Source organism: Pyxicephalus adspersus, chromosome 5 (genome assembly GCF_032062135.1).
Source record: "Pyxicephalus adspersus chromosome 5, UCB_Pads_2.0, whole genome shotgun sequence".
NCBI classification, from domain to species: Eukaryota; Metazoa; Chordata; class Amphibia; order Anura; family Pyxicephalidae; genus Pyxicephalus; species Pyxicephalus adspersus.
In genome coordinates, this window is record NC_092862.1 from 100,492,004 (window position 1) to 100,506,158 (window position 14,155).

A 14,155-nucleotide genomic window follows, 5' to 3' on the forward strand; every position below is an offset into this window, starting at 1 on the left:
GGTTTTGACGTCATCAGTGGTGCTGCCGCTGTGTTCGCACTCTCCTCCCCTTTGTGTTGTGGTGGGTGCGGCGGAGGTGCCCTTTGCTTCATCCCCCCCCCCTCCTCCTCCTAAGTGTGGGTGGGAAACCCCGGGGCCCGTCACCGGTTTGTTACCAAGAGGAAGAAGAGAGGAGGGAATTGTCTGCAGGCGGTAAGATTGACATGGATACCTGGATGCATCATGTCAGCCTGGTACTGGCAGAGCACAGACTGGCAGGCAGCCCCAGGGGTTATCCTAGGAGAATATAAGTGCTATAGCTTGCTGCATGCCATACTCGTATTTAAAGAGAACCTGTCACCACATGTAAACACAGACTGGGTATGAGTATTGTGTGTACTGAAGACTTGGCAGGATCGCTAGCATTGACACAATACATGAAGGGGGTACATTAAAGAGACCCTGTCATTATAGTCTTCCCTGACATTTAAACAAAGGCTGGTATCTGGATTACATGTATTTACACTAGCTCTCTTGTTCTGTATATTTTGTGTTTTTCTCTGACCCCCTACTACAGTAAATTCAGATCAACATGAGAAGGTGATACAAAGAATAGGATGATGGTGAGCTTATTACGCATCAGCCATTAAAGAGTTTTGTACTTGCAGCAGAACCGCTGTGTTTACATTGGGGGCGGGGGATCGGATTAGTTGCTGCGGATGGGTCAGAAGTCGTTGACAATCCTACAAATTGTAGCAGCAGCGGAGAGCCATTGTACATGTGTTACCATTCTGTGTTTATGTTGTCAGGATAGAATGATGACAGGGCCTCTTTAAAGTACATGTAATCCCTAATGCCCTTCATAATAAACGTTGTATTAATGCAGATCTGTAGCTTTTATTAAAATAATGCCTGACAGTGCTCAACCCAAGTGTTCTTTTAAGCCAGGTGAGAAGAAATTGTAGGTGGGTGGCAGGCTCTGTATAGTGACCCAGCTATTCAGTAACCATCTAAAACCAGCTGGGTGGTTACCGAAAAGTGCTGGGTGGTGCACCCTGCTAAAAGGGTCTGGGGAGAACACTGCCTGATAACCCTGCCAAAGAGGGCCTTGTTTGGGGAATTCCTGTAATATCTGGTAGCATTGCTGTGTCCTAGTTCCCCAGCCATGCTCTTCCGATGTCTCTATGTTATATACGGCTTCAGATGGAGAGCGGAACTAAAGTTCTTCATTCCAAAATTGCAAGCAGGTAGAATTTTTATTGCAGAAGGCACAGGTGATGCTCTTTCCACATAATAACATAATTACCTGCCTGTTTGCAATCTCCTCTTCTAATTACACTGAGCTAGGCATGTGCGTGATGCCACGATATGCCCGGATATGGTATTGAATCCCAGCCTGGCCAAGGATATGATACCTGGATGAGGAGACATTGAGGACAGGTGAGTGTAAATAAAATAAAATTGTAATCAGGTAGTAAGTTTATTTCAATTCAGAAGGGACATCGCCTGGTATTTCTGCAACCTTCCTGCTCCTAATTTTTAACATCTGCTTTAGGTGGCTTTATTGGCGCACATACGCATGTACCCACTCCATAGCCCTGTTTTTAACACTCATTATGCGGGCATAGTACACTGCTGTCATTTTCTGGAAATGCACCCTGGTAAATGCCAACAGTGGAGACGTGGCTGTTGGCAGATGATGCCACGCTGTCATTACTTAGATCCATGTAGACAGCAAATGATCAACAACACTGAGAGGCAACCAAGTATTGAAATCAAATATTTGGTATGTATACCATGCTGTTATACCATATACCGCATATGGATTATGATACACATATATATACGTTTTAGAAAGCTTGATGTCTTCACTAATGCCCCATTCAGATGTGTTATTTCTTACTGTTCATACATGTGGAAATGTAAAAATGCTAAAATATATAATAAGATGATATATAGATCATATATATATGTGAAAAGTAAAAAGTTGTACATATAAACAAGGTTATGTTTGCCATTACTAATCACATCTCATTGTTAATTTCATTTTGTTGGTTTGTGTGTCTAGGATCATTTTTTTATAATTTGATTGAGTACACCTTCCTTAATTTTGAATGTGGATTTACATTATCAAGTTATTTTTTCATTTATTTTCTATTAATGTTTATCTGCATTGTGCTGAGTTTGGATTGTAGAGTCTCTGCCTTTACCAAAAACCCTTTTCTAAAGAAGATGAGATAAGATGAAGGTTATTAACTTCTCTGGTTTAGGTTACTTCCTTTCATATCTCCTGACGATGGACATTGTGAGAACACAATGGCATTGTATTGCACGGGTTCAGCCTGGTATTGTATTGCAACAGTGTATTACACTGTGCAGCCTGGTATTGCATTGTACCACGGTATTACTTGGTGCAGCCTGGCATTGTTTTGCGTCCTATAGTCCGGAGCGTCTAATGGTCCGAAAAATACGGTATATATGTCCCCTTTTCACTGAGAGTATTGTGAGAAAGCAAAGGTGTTGTTTATCACCTATAACTTCAGGGCTCTTGTGTATGTTTCTGTGAATAGTGCGTATTGTGCATTTCTTCTTCGTGTAAAATGTAGGGCTATGTATGTTTGTGTGTATGGTGAAACTCAGGCATTGTGCTGGACTGTGGTTTGTTTGTGCGTATAGTGAAGGCTGTAAGTATGTTTGTATAAAATAGAACTATGAATATGTTTGTGTGTATATCAAAGTGTACACTCCTTTGGATGGTTCAACATATTTTACATTTTATATTTTAATGAAAGTGCATCCCATTCACAATGGCAAAAAGACTTTTAAACACACCAGAGTCTGCTGTTTATGAGCGTTTATCAAGAGATGGGAAATATTATGTGCTCCAATGTATGATAGAGGATGAATATGATTATATTAGCAGTTTTAGTGGTTCTGGAAACAATGCTCCTACAAGAGCATCACATGTAAAAATACACTTGCAGCATTTACATCCTAAAGTGTTAAAATGAGAAAGATAGAAATTAAAACTATTGCATTAACTTACATCAGTATATTTAAATGAGAGGAGTCAGAATTTGTGGTACGATAAAATGAGGAGTCGGAGTTAAGGGGTTTTTGTACCAAATCCATAGCCTAGTTCAGGGGTCAGCAACCTTTACTATCAAAAGAGCCATTTTGCCTCCTCTTCCACTAAAGAAAAATAGTCTGGAGCCACAAAACATAACACAGTTTATAAACTTTTAAAAGTTTTAATATTTTTTTAATTTTACCTGTTACAACAAGTGTGCATGTGTAGGCCTACTTTGAAATAAATTAAACACTGAACTATGCCCCTAGAAGCCTCCAGCTTCTAACGTATCATCCTGTTACATTACAAGCTGGAGGCTTCTAACGTAACAGGGTAGATTTTTTTGATGGGCAGAGTTCTTTATGTTCTGACAATGCCTTAGCAATGAAATTTTAAGGGGTGTTAGCCACAGGTGTCCCTCATTTGCAGCTTTAATTTTGTTCACCTGTACCCCCCAATCTTGAGTAATTGGGGTTCAGGTGCTAGAAGCCCCCAGCAATGTGTAACAGGGTAGATTATTTTGATGGGCAGAGTTCTTTATTTTCTGACGATGCCTTAGCGATTCAATTGTAGGTGGTGTTAGCCATAAGTGTCCCCCACTTGCACCTCTATTTTGGTCACCTGTACCCCCTTCCTGTTCCAGAGAAATTGGGGTTCAGGTGCTAGATGCTTCCAGCAATGTGTAACAGGGTAGATTTTTTTGATAGGCAGGAATTTTTAGGAGGTGTTAGCCACAGGTGTCCCCCACTTGCACCCCTAATTTTTTTCACCTGTACCCCCTTCCTGTTCCAGAGAAATTGGGGTTCAGGTGCCTCCAGCAATGTGTAACGGTAATTTTTTCGATGGGCAGAGTTCTTTATGTTCTGATGATAGCCTAACAATTAAATTTTAGGGGGTGTTAGTCACAGTTGTCCCCCACTTGCACCTACATTTTTGGTTTTGTACATCTCCCCATTCCAGAGGAATTGGGGTTCAAAGGAGGGGGATGTCATTGTACACACCCATTTGTACACGCCCCGTGGTAGATTTATTTCACTGCTAGATTTTTTTCATTAGAACACCGGATAGGGAATCCCCCTCCTCCGCAGTGTCTTGGGAGGAAGGGGATCCCCCATCAGAGATCTCCCCGCGGCAGCCGAAGGGAGCCACAACAAGGAGGCTGAAGAGCCGCAGGTTGCAGACCCCTGGCCTAGTTTGTTTTTATTGCAAATGAGACATAGCCTCTCGCCTCTACAATCAAGAACTTGCCTGCCCTCAATTTGTAAGTTTATTTCCACTTTAACAAAATTCAGGAAAAAGTAAATTATTATACGGCAATGTTGGGATACCATAGACCAGGGAGAAAAAAAATGGAACTTTACTTTGTGCAAAGATCATCCTTGGTGCATGTTGGGTCACTAGGCTCTGATATGTGGCCTCCTAAACTAAAGCCCAAAAACATTGCTAACTAACCCTAGAGTTATAGCAGAGCAATGTATGATCAGACAAATCTAGCATTGTGCCATGTAATCTGCACACACAGGGGACAGTTTAATGTACATACCGGAAATACAGGTAATGCTAGTTCTCTCCTGGTATCTTCTGTATTGGCACAGAATTACTCTTAGATTTGTTGTTTGTTTTGTGCTGTCTAATTGACTGTTCTGTAGTTGCAATGCAGTCTTTCAATTTTGCTTTATGCTGTGCAAATACTAATACAGGTGGCTTTCCGATGGTGTGGAATGTGAAGTTGGGAGGGAGGGGAGTATTGGGAGGTGCTGGGGCAGGTGTTGGTAAGGAAGTTCTTCTATGAGTAATGAGAATTTGCTTCCTGGTTGCCTGCCACTCGTTCCTTGCTTCAGTTTCTTCCTGATTTCAAGCTGGCTTTATATTTCTGGTATATAATCTAGCTTTTCTGGATTTTTCTGGGGTGATCTTTGATCAGTCTGCTTTATTACTGTTAAGTTTCTGTTGCAAGAGAAATTGGATTTGTGCTATGGATGTTCATGTGTCTGATTTATGAACTGTTGTCACCTGGGAGCTGACAGTATGAGAATTGTTTGAGGTAGGAGATTCTGTATCGGCAACCTTTCTTGTCATTCCTATATACATCTCTTTAAATCTGATCTGTATAAATAATATATTGAATTGATTGTTCTTTATCTGTAATAAATAAGTTGTGGCATTAAACCTTTTACCTTCTGTTCTTGTCACAGAGTAATGAATAATTCATATTGTTCAGTGTTTCGTAAGCTTTATATCTGTGTATTTCATTTTCTGGGCGGGGGTAAGAAAAACAGATCAGCAGTCTTACAGAACCAATCTGATGTTAGCCCACATTTTATAATCCAGAGAAAGAGATGAGGATTTTAATATATAAGGTTTAAAACCTTGTTTTTATTGCTGTCTATGTCCCCATTGTGGACATTTCAGCTCAAATGTTGAACTTTATGTGTTGTATTCAACACATAAAAACATAAAATAATATGTGTTGTATTCAACACATAAAGTGCAAAATATTACCTTTGTAGCATTGTGCTCAGAGATGTTTAAAAGTTGTACTGTCCAGAAGCACTGGGGACCTCAGTGGTGTGACGTCCATGAAAGGCTTGGATCATAGGAAGTTGTGTGTTACTGGACATCTTCCAGTCCATGTCAAAAATCCTCCAGTATTCGTGTTAAAATTGTGAAGAAAGCTTGCATTGAAAGCCTATCTGACCAGCAAATGTTAGAATTTCTACAGCCATGCAATAATTTCTGCTTTCACAAATGTCAGTTACAAATCATGTGTAAAGAAGCTGATTTGGCTTCCTAGAAGTAAATAAAATGCTGACCTTACCAATTTATTATTTCAACTGCATTTGTGAATGTATATTTTTATGTATAGGTTATAGCATACCAATAAATTTTATATGTATGTTGAGAACAGAAAATAATCACCCTCCCTCCACAAAATATTCTCATTTGAATCCTTTGAGATACTTTTCTACCAACTTTGCACATCCAGACTATGCAACATTTGCTCACTTTTTATTACAGAACTGCTTAAACTCTGAAATTAGACCATTGGTAGAGTGCAATCTTCAAGTCATTTCACAGAGTTTCAATAGGATTTCAGTCTGGGCTCTGAATAGGATATTTACCTTTTAGCCACTGTCCGGTCAGATTTGCTGTGTGCTTTATTGTCATGTTGGAAGGTGAAGCTTCTTCCCAGCGACAAGAGTCTGGCACAGGGCAGCATGTTTTCTTCTAGTCCCTGCTGTGGATAAACACTATTTTGAAGTGTGTGTCTGTAGAGTGAGGAGAGATTCTTGTCATGCTTATTCATAGTTCTAGCCCTGCTTTTGAATAATGAATCCCAACCTTTTTTGTACATTTCATTATATGTGATGTAATTTTCAGTATCTCTTACAGGCAGAAAATATGGAATGTAAAGCTTATCATGTCTCCCCCAAGCCACCGCTTCCGCGACATTGAGAGAACAGCAGAGTACCTCCAGCCAGAGAAGTGCATCCCGCCACCTGTGGATAGCTCCATGGATAAAGTGTGGTTCATCAAGGACGGTTGCGGCATTGCATGTGGCGTAGTAACTTGGCTACTGGTTTTCTATGCCGAGTTTGTTGTCATTTTTGTTATGCTGCTACCATCCAAAGACATTATTTATAGCACAATCAATGGGATCATCTTTAATATTTTGGCATTTATGGCATTGGCATCTCATCTGCGAGCTATGATTACTGATCCAGTAAGTATAGATATAATACATTTGCTGCTTTACATTTATTATCATTAGTATAAAATAACATCTAATTTGATTTCATGTTTTTTTACTGTGTACACCTCTCCCTGTATTTAGCTTCACTGATTTTATTTAATGCTAATTAAATGCCTTTTGTCTTTTCTGAGTTGCTGACCTAGAAGAAAAATGTATTTACTGTGTATTGCTTAGGCTACGTACACATGTCAAATGATTCTTGTCCGATAATCGCCTCAGGCTGGATATCAAACGAGAATCTGGCGCATGTACAGCATGTGAAGCAATGTCGTTGGAACGACTGTCTGGCGGATCCATGGGCAAGGGACGAGGAACGATCGCAATGAAAGTGAAGGGGAGAGGGCACAGTGGAGTGCTGCTTCGTCGTTCTCCCCCCTCCCCTCTTCATGGAGCAGAATGTTGCTGTATGTACAGCGCTCGCTCATGCAATCGTTTTTCACTGGAAAAGCCTGTGAAAGACTCTTTCCAACAACAATTATTGCACGTGTGTACATAGCCTTAAGGTCATGACTCCCAGAAACAGCCAGGGAGCTACCAATAACACAAGATATTACCAATTGCATCCTATGTATTTCCCTCAGTACAAATTGCAATAGGTTGGGTAACATAACCTGTAAATCTGTGCTTTTTGAAATGAACGTCTCTGAGCTATGTGTGATCATTTTAATCAGTTCAGCGTTTTATTAAAATTTCTACATTGCTAGTAATATGGCTATGATTAGATAAGTGATTGATGTAGTACACAGAAGTGGCATAAGAATCCAAAACGTGCAACCAGAGGATGCAGCGAAAGACACACTATTCAGCACCACAGGAAGGGTCATATAGCAGTTGCATCTGAGCATGGAGTGTTCAATGGTACTACATAAAGCGCATGCATTATGCACTGTAAAAATATCTCATCTGGGTGTGCACACATGCAGCTCTCCCTTTGAAAAGCATTACAGCATTTTTTTTTATAAAATGCAGCTAACACATCTTACAGCTTAAAAAAAATACCTAAAAAGTATGCAAAAGTTTTACCTGGCTCTTTGTGTAGCATTTAGCATTTACCTCTACATGAGAACAGGTAACACTGATGTCTGAAATCCAGGTTATAAATTCTTAGGCAGTATGCTGCAAAGACATATTTACTGTCAGAGTGGAACACCTTAACATAAAGCCTCACTTATCAGGATGTGTGTTTACACAAGTAGGTGTGTAGGTAATTACATGTCATGGAAAAGCTTAGCTAATACAGCACCCTGTTGTAACATTTTGTATCCTGTATATGAACATTGGTAAATTAGCTTTTTCCTGACTTGTGTGCCCTGGGAAATGAAGCTAAAACTACTCCTTAACTGTACCCTCAGGCTGCTATCTAGAATATACATTGAGAATGCCAACTTCCATCTGCCAATAATCATGCAGTAACTTCTTTTGGTTGGTGCAAAAGTAATATTTCAGGATTTGTCAGACGCAGTCAAGAGTTACACCACATTACATAATGATTGCAGTGCAGTAGAATATTGTACCTAAAGAGGTATTAGGTATGCACTAAGACCCTAAAGAGAAGTTTTCTTCCTAACCAGCTAAAAAAATTCTGTGGAGAATACTGAAGAGTGCATTTCACTTACTGCAAGATTCCTTTTTTTTTTTTTTTTTTTTTTGCCCCCTCTCCTGCTTTATTGTTGCCTTAAATCACTACTTCCATAGCGCAGGGGGTGTTATCATCCTGATGGGATCCTGGAAAATGTTGATTGTGTTGAAGATGCTGAAGTGTAGTGCGGGATCACCTTCTCAGGAAGGGTCACTGTATTTAGCTTCTCCAACACACACAGGGAAGTAGGCATTCGGGTGGTATTGCACATCAAACTCCACCTTTATTAAAACATTTATTTATTACATTTTTTTTTATTTATGGCATTTAGGCAATAGCAAGGGTAGTGAGTCACATAGCATCCCAAACCATAACTGGATAGAACGACGGAGGAGTGTGTGTGTGTATATGTATGTTGCACTGTGCGTGCACTAGAGAGAGGGAAATATTTTTTTTTGTCTCATAAGAGTCATATTTCAACTTCTGCCCTCTGGATAATTTTACACTTGATTTAAAATGTTTGCATAAAGAGCACTAAGTGCAATCATTTGACAAACAAATTGTAGGGATGTTGTAAGTTATTGTAACTACGTAAGCGTGTTTTGCTTTGTACACAAGACAATTCCTTTGTAAGTTGTAGGCCAGTGCTTATTATTCCAATAGTGCCAGTTCATATTCATGTGCTGTTGAGAGTTGGACTGAAATCGCTGGAGAAGGAATGCGAGAACTGCATGTTTTCACATTTCTTTTCTATACCCACGTGTTTCCTTTTGGCTGTATTGCAACCATTTCTGTGTGTGCAATTTTAGCCATAAGCTCAGATGTTATCCTGCAACCATTTTGCAATTCTTCTCTAACTCTAATAGCATTGAAAGTCAGTAGGTCTGACTAAAGCTACGTACACACGTCAGATTTTTATCGCCCGATAATCGGCATCGGCCAATTATCGGGCGAAAATCTGCCGTGTGTACAGTCGGTGTCGTCCATCGTCCGGACGACCGACCTGCCGGATCCACGGACGATGGACGACAGCCGATCCTAATGAAAGGGAAGGGGAGAGCGCGCAGCAGGGTGCCGCTCCGTCGCTCTCCCCCTCCCCTCTCCATAGAGCATGAACGGTGCTGTATGTACAGCACTGTTCATGCATCGTGACAAAAATTGCAAGTGTGTACGCAGCTTAAGGGTGACTTCTGAAGGAAAAGGTGACGGTCACAACAAACAAACTGCATCAGACATCCAGAGCTGACAACTCTTATCAGTTTGACTTAAAACAAGCTAGATATTTTTGCTGATGCACAACTGTTCTCCGAAGATAAGTTATGTTGGCAGAGAGAATTTCCCAAAGATGTGCATACTAGTAGCATGTATTTGCACTTGTATGTGATAATCTTTTTGACCAACTGAGGTTGCAGAAAAATATATATTGTATATAATTTATATTGTTGAGCATTGTACTAATTTTCTTAAAGCGGACCTCCAGCCAGAAATAAAAATCAGTCTGAGCAAAGTTCAGAACAATTCATGAATATCCATAATATTCCTAATGTGCCTTAAGTCACTTGCTGTTACTTTGCATATACCTTGGTAATTTCGGAGTGTTCTACAAATTAATGCAGAGAATCATAAACTTTAAATGGAATTTTAAGTATGCCCAACCATCATTTATTGGAGCAAACGTGATCAAAAACAATGTATAACAAATGTATACTAGAACTCTGCAAAAAATTTGTGCCAGAAATTAAAGATTAAACCGAATACACAGTCTTTAACTGCTATGTTTTTTTCATTTATATTGAACCAATATATTAGAACGTTTTTTTTCTAGATATTTACCTCCTTTTGCATCTACCGGGGTTTTACATATAGGTCATATGTTCTGTGTTTTTTAAAATTTTGTCCTATATAACACTGAACCAAACATACAAAGGTAAATTTGGGCTCTTTCATATCAAATTCACATAAATATACAAAGCATTTATGCATCCAGTTCATTTTGTTAGGCACCTTATTTGGCCTTCAGTATTTTGTATTACATTGCACTGCTACATTTAGTATTATACTACAACAGTGCATCACCTTACGGTTTGGAAGGAGCAGCACACTGTGTCTAAACTCAAACTGCATTACCACAGCATACTGGTGTACTGTTACTTGTGAATGTTAGTGCAAATATTGAAGTATGTTGCTTTAAAGCATTCTTTTCATTATGAATAGGTTGCCAACACACAACAGCAAATAAAAAATGTAATGACTCATTTATAAACGCAGGACACCACTGTACATGGTATTTGTATTGTGGTGCATTGTGGGTAATGTGTGACCCCTGTATAATGTGTAGGGGTACTTTTCACAATGAATGGCACCACAGTGCATCACTATATATAGCAGGTGCATTGTAATGCATTGTGGTAATGAATACTAAGGCAAATGTTTGCTACAGCCCACAAGTGAAGGACCTTTTAGGCAGATACACTGCCTGGCATAATTTTGCAGCCACCCAGCCATTGAGGTAAGAATAGGCCACATCCCATAACACCAGTGGAATTATCTGCTTCTGATATCCAGGGTATGTGTGTACATCATGTCCTAACTTTTATTGCTGTCTAGCAACCACACACTAGCACTCTCTTGTTCTAATTTTATTTACAATAATTTCCTTGTGTTACTTTTTTTTATTTTGCTTTAATGATTGATCCTTATTTTTGGCAAAGGAATCATATATTTTCTTGCTTCTTGAGAGTTTCAGTTCGCATTTAGACTGAAATGACTGGCTTCACCCTTAATTCTCTATTTGTCTGCTCGTATGTCTAATTACAAAAGTATCTGATATATGCATTTATTTTTAGGGTGCTGTTCCCAAAGGAAATGCCACAAAGGAATTCATTGAAAGCTTGCAGCTGAAACCAGGGCAAGTGGTTTACAAATGTCCCAAATGTTGTAGCATTAAGCCGGACAGAGCTCACCATTGCAGGTAATGTCTTACCTATCAATACTGAGGGGAGGAAGTGTCTGGTTATCATGATGCAATACATCTTAGATTACAAGGGATAAGTAAATTGGAGCTTCCATTCTAATTCTTAAGAAGGTTTAAAGAACACTATAATTAGAGTAGACGGTTTTGCTGGGTAAAAGATGTTTAGTATTCATCTTTCTAATACAGACACACCTTAAAGACTATCAGCAAACTTACATCTACTTAACAGGGAATGATTTAAAGCCCATCTAAAGACATAACTTTTTTTAATACCATTTTTATTCATCACTATTGGTGAGAGACAGAGCAAAGAAGTAAACATGGACCTATTCCACTAACATTTATAAACTATGAATTATTGCAATAATGACAGAACAGACTGGTCCTATAATGCAGATAAGAGAAAGCCTTTCCTATAATGATTGCAGACTTTCTATTTGTCTAATCAGTTAAATAATCCTTCTGTCCAGGCCTTCCCATCTTTACTAGGCCAGATGGAAACAACATAAAAGTGGGCCGAAAAGAGATAATCTCTCGTGTATATTGAGCTTCTGTATTGTACCACATTTGTAACTGGCTAAAACAGCTATCACCTTCTCACCCTTTTGTATGCTGGATGATCAATGAGAATACTTTGAGACATGTGATGCTTATGTTAGATGATCAATTAGATTACTTGAGACATGAAGGTGTAGCCTAATGTAATTTTCTTAATTTGTGTAGGTCAGTTACTCAGCACATCCTGCGATAGGGATGTTAACTATTTTTTTTGGAATAATCACCCACTTCCAGCCGTGACCTTTGCTCAAGCATATTAACAGTAAAACATATAGTCATGACATATTCAGCTAAGTCAACTCGCTCCTGCACCAGTGTGCTACAAATCCTTTTTTAGCTAACTGAAAACAATCCTATTAAAACAAATGGTATTTTAATTTTTTCTTCAATATTAAAAATAGTATTATTTTTTTTATAGGTGTTTTAGAAGAGGTTGGGGTTCAGCTTGTGCAACTGAACCCCATTGTTATTTTAACTTAAGCTAGGGTGTTTCCCCCAAAAAAATAGCTGCCAGATAATCCTGCCAGAATTTACAAACAGAAACTCTATTTATAGTATTATGATTTGTTATTCAATAGAAAAAAACTTTTCAAAGACCTTACACATCTTTTAGTTTGGTTCCCACTCATTATATTTGTTATTGGATGGTAGTTATTGCAGTGATTGAGGATGAGTCATTCTCCATTTGAATTAGCAGTGACAAAGGATTTAGGGATTACGGTTTAGCCAATGTATTAAAATGCCTGGAAACTTATTCACAATAATGGGTATGTATCAGTCTAACCTGCTTTGTCTAGTTGTTTAGTGATCTAAAATCGGTCATTAATACTAAAAATTAAAAGAAAAAAAAAAGTAAAGTAAAAAAATAAGCTTGCTTTCTAAAAAGTGATTTTTCACTTACTGTAGAGGAATAAATGAAAATCCATAAGAAGAGGTGTGTTATAGATTAAAGTACTGTTGACTTGGTGTTGGGTTGAAACCACATACAAGGCAATAGATATCTAATTACTGTTACAGAATTGAGAAACTAGAATTTGTATGTAACTCAGTTTAGTTACAAAGCTAAACTAAACTTTTTATGTTAACCGGGTAGCGACTTTCATTGCATTGTGTAACTAAATTTGTTGCTGCAGCTTAATTATTCAGGTTACCTATTTTATTATTTGATTCTTAGTAGGAAAACATTTCATGCAACTGATGATGTTAAAGAACCTCTGAAAGTCAAAATATAAAAGGTATAATATGTAAGGGTGCAATATTAGACTAAAGTCCAATGCTAATCCAGATGTCAATCCAGTGTTCTCTCCAGCCCCTTTGAGCCGGGCACATCACTCTGCACTTTTTCAGTGGCTACTGAACATTTGGGTCACAATACTGGAGCCACCACCCCCTACAGTTCTAAGGAGAACACTGCAATCCTTTAATCTAGTGCCATAGCCTTTGCTAGTGTCCAGGGCTTGGGTAGGCAATGGATGGCATCTGGTGGACTTGGTGGAAATTGATTGAGAACCATAGACATGTGAAGTAGAGTAGAGTAGGTCAGAAAGCCAAGCCAGGGTCAAACACTGGTAGACAACAGACCAGGCAAGGTATTAAAAGGATGGGGAGGGTTCATGGTCAGAAATCTAGTAGAGGTTGGTCCAGGTGGTATTCAGTCGGAAGGTGAGAAATGGATATCCAGAAAAATGCTATCACGTGCTGGGTGAGGTTTTTTTTGGCCCCTGGTCAGAAGGCAGGGTGGGGTTAGAAGTGGGCAGACCCCCCAACCAGTGTATGTGCCTCCACCCACCACTAGCAGTGATTTGACAGCCTCCATATATTCCAATCTGATAATGAAATTCCAATCTATAATGAAAAGATGAAAATAAGAAGCCCTGGGGATGAAGGTCTGGGAGGACTTGTTATATAAAAATCACATTGACTCCTTGTTTGGAAACTTTAGATACTTGAATGACTAACTACTTGCTAAAGATACACTGAAAAAACAGCCGGGCTATTGTTGGAGACTTTTATATTAAGCGGTTATAACAACTATCTTACTGGCAGACATATTTAATTAAGACCTCCACAGTTTATTTCAAAATTCTATTTCCACATTTAGCCTGAGTGAAAGGAAGTAGTCATTTTAGGACTATAGAGCCATCATTCTGTGCTGGTGTTTGTGTGTGCAATAGCCAGTTTATTTTCACTTTTATTTTGGAATTAGATGTTAGTCCTTGCTGACATTATTTGATTGTCAGT

At 38.9% G+C, this 14,155-nt stretch overlaps 1 protein-coding gene across 5 annotated transcripts in view; it reads left to right on the forward strand.

Moving 5' to 3' along the window:
• The first annotated feature begins 14 nt into the window (after positions 1 to 14).
• Positions 15 to 14,155, forward strand: part of ZDHHC3 (zDHHC palmitoyltransferase 3) — a 38,231-nt gene continuing 24,090 nt past the window's right edge. The window contains exons 1-3 of one of the 5 annotated variants that reach the window (XM_072412266.1): positions 15 to 192; positions 6,443 to 6,773; positions 11,229 to 11,353. In XM_072412266.1, the coding sequence (XP_072268367.1) occupies positions 6,471 to 6,773; positions 11,229 to 11,353 (428 nt within the window). In that variant the 5' untranslated portion in view covers positions 15 to 192; positions 6,443 to 6,470. The other 4 variants (XM_072412271.1, XM_072412268.1, XM_072412270.1 and 1 more) reach the window with 4 other exon arrangements.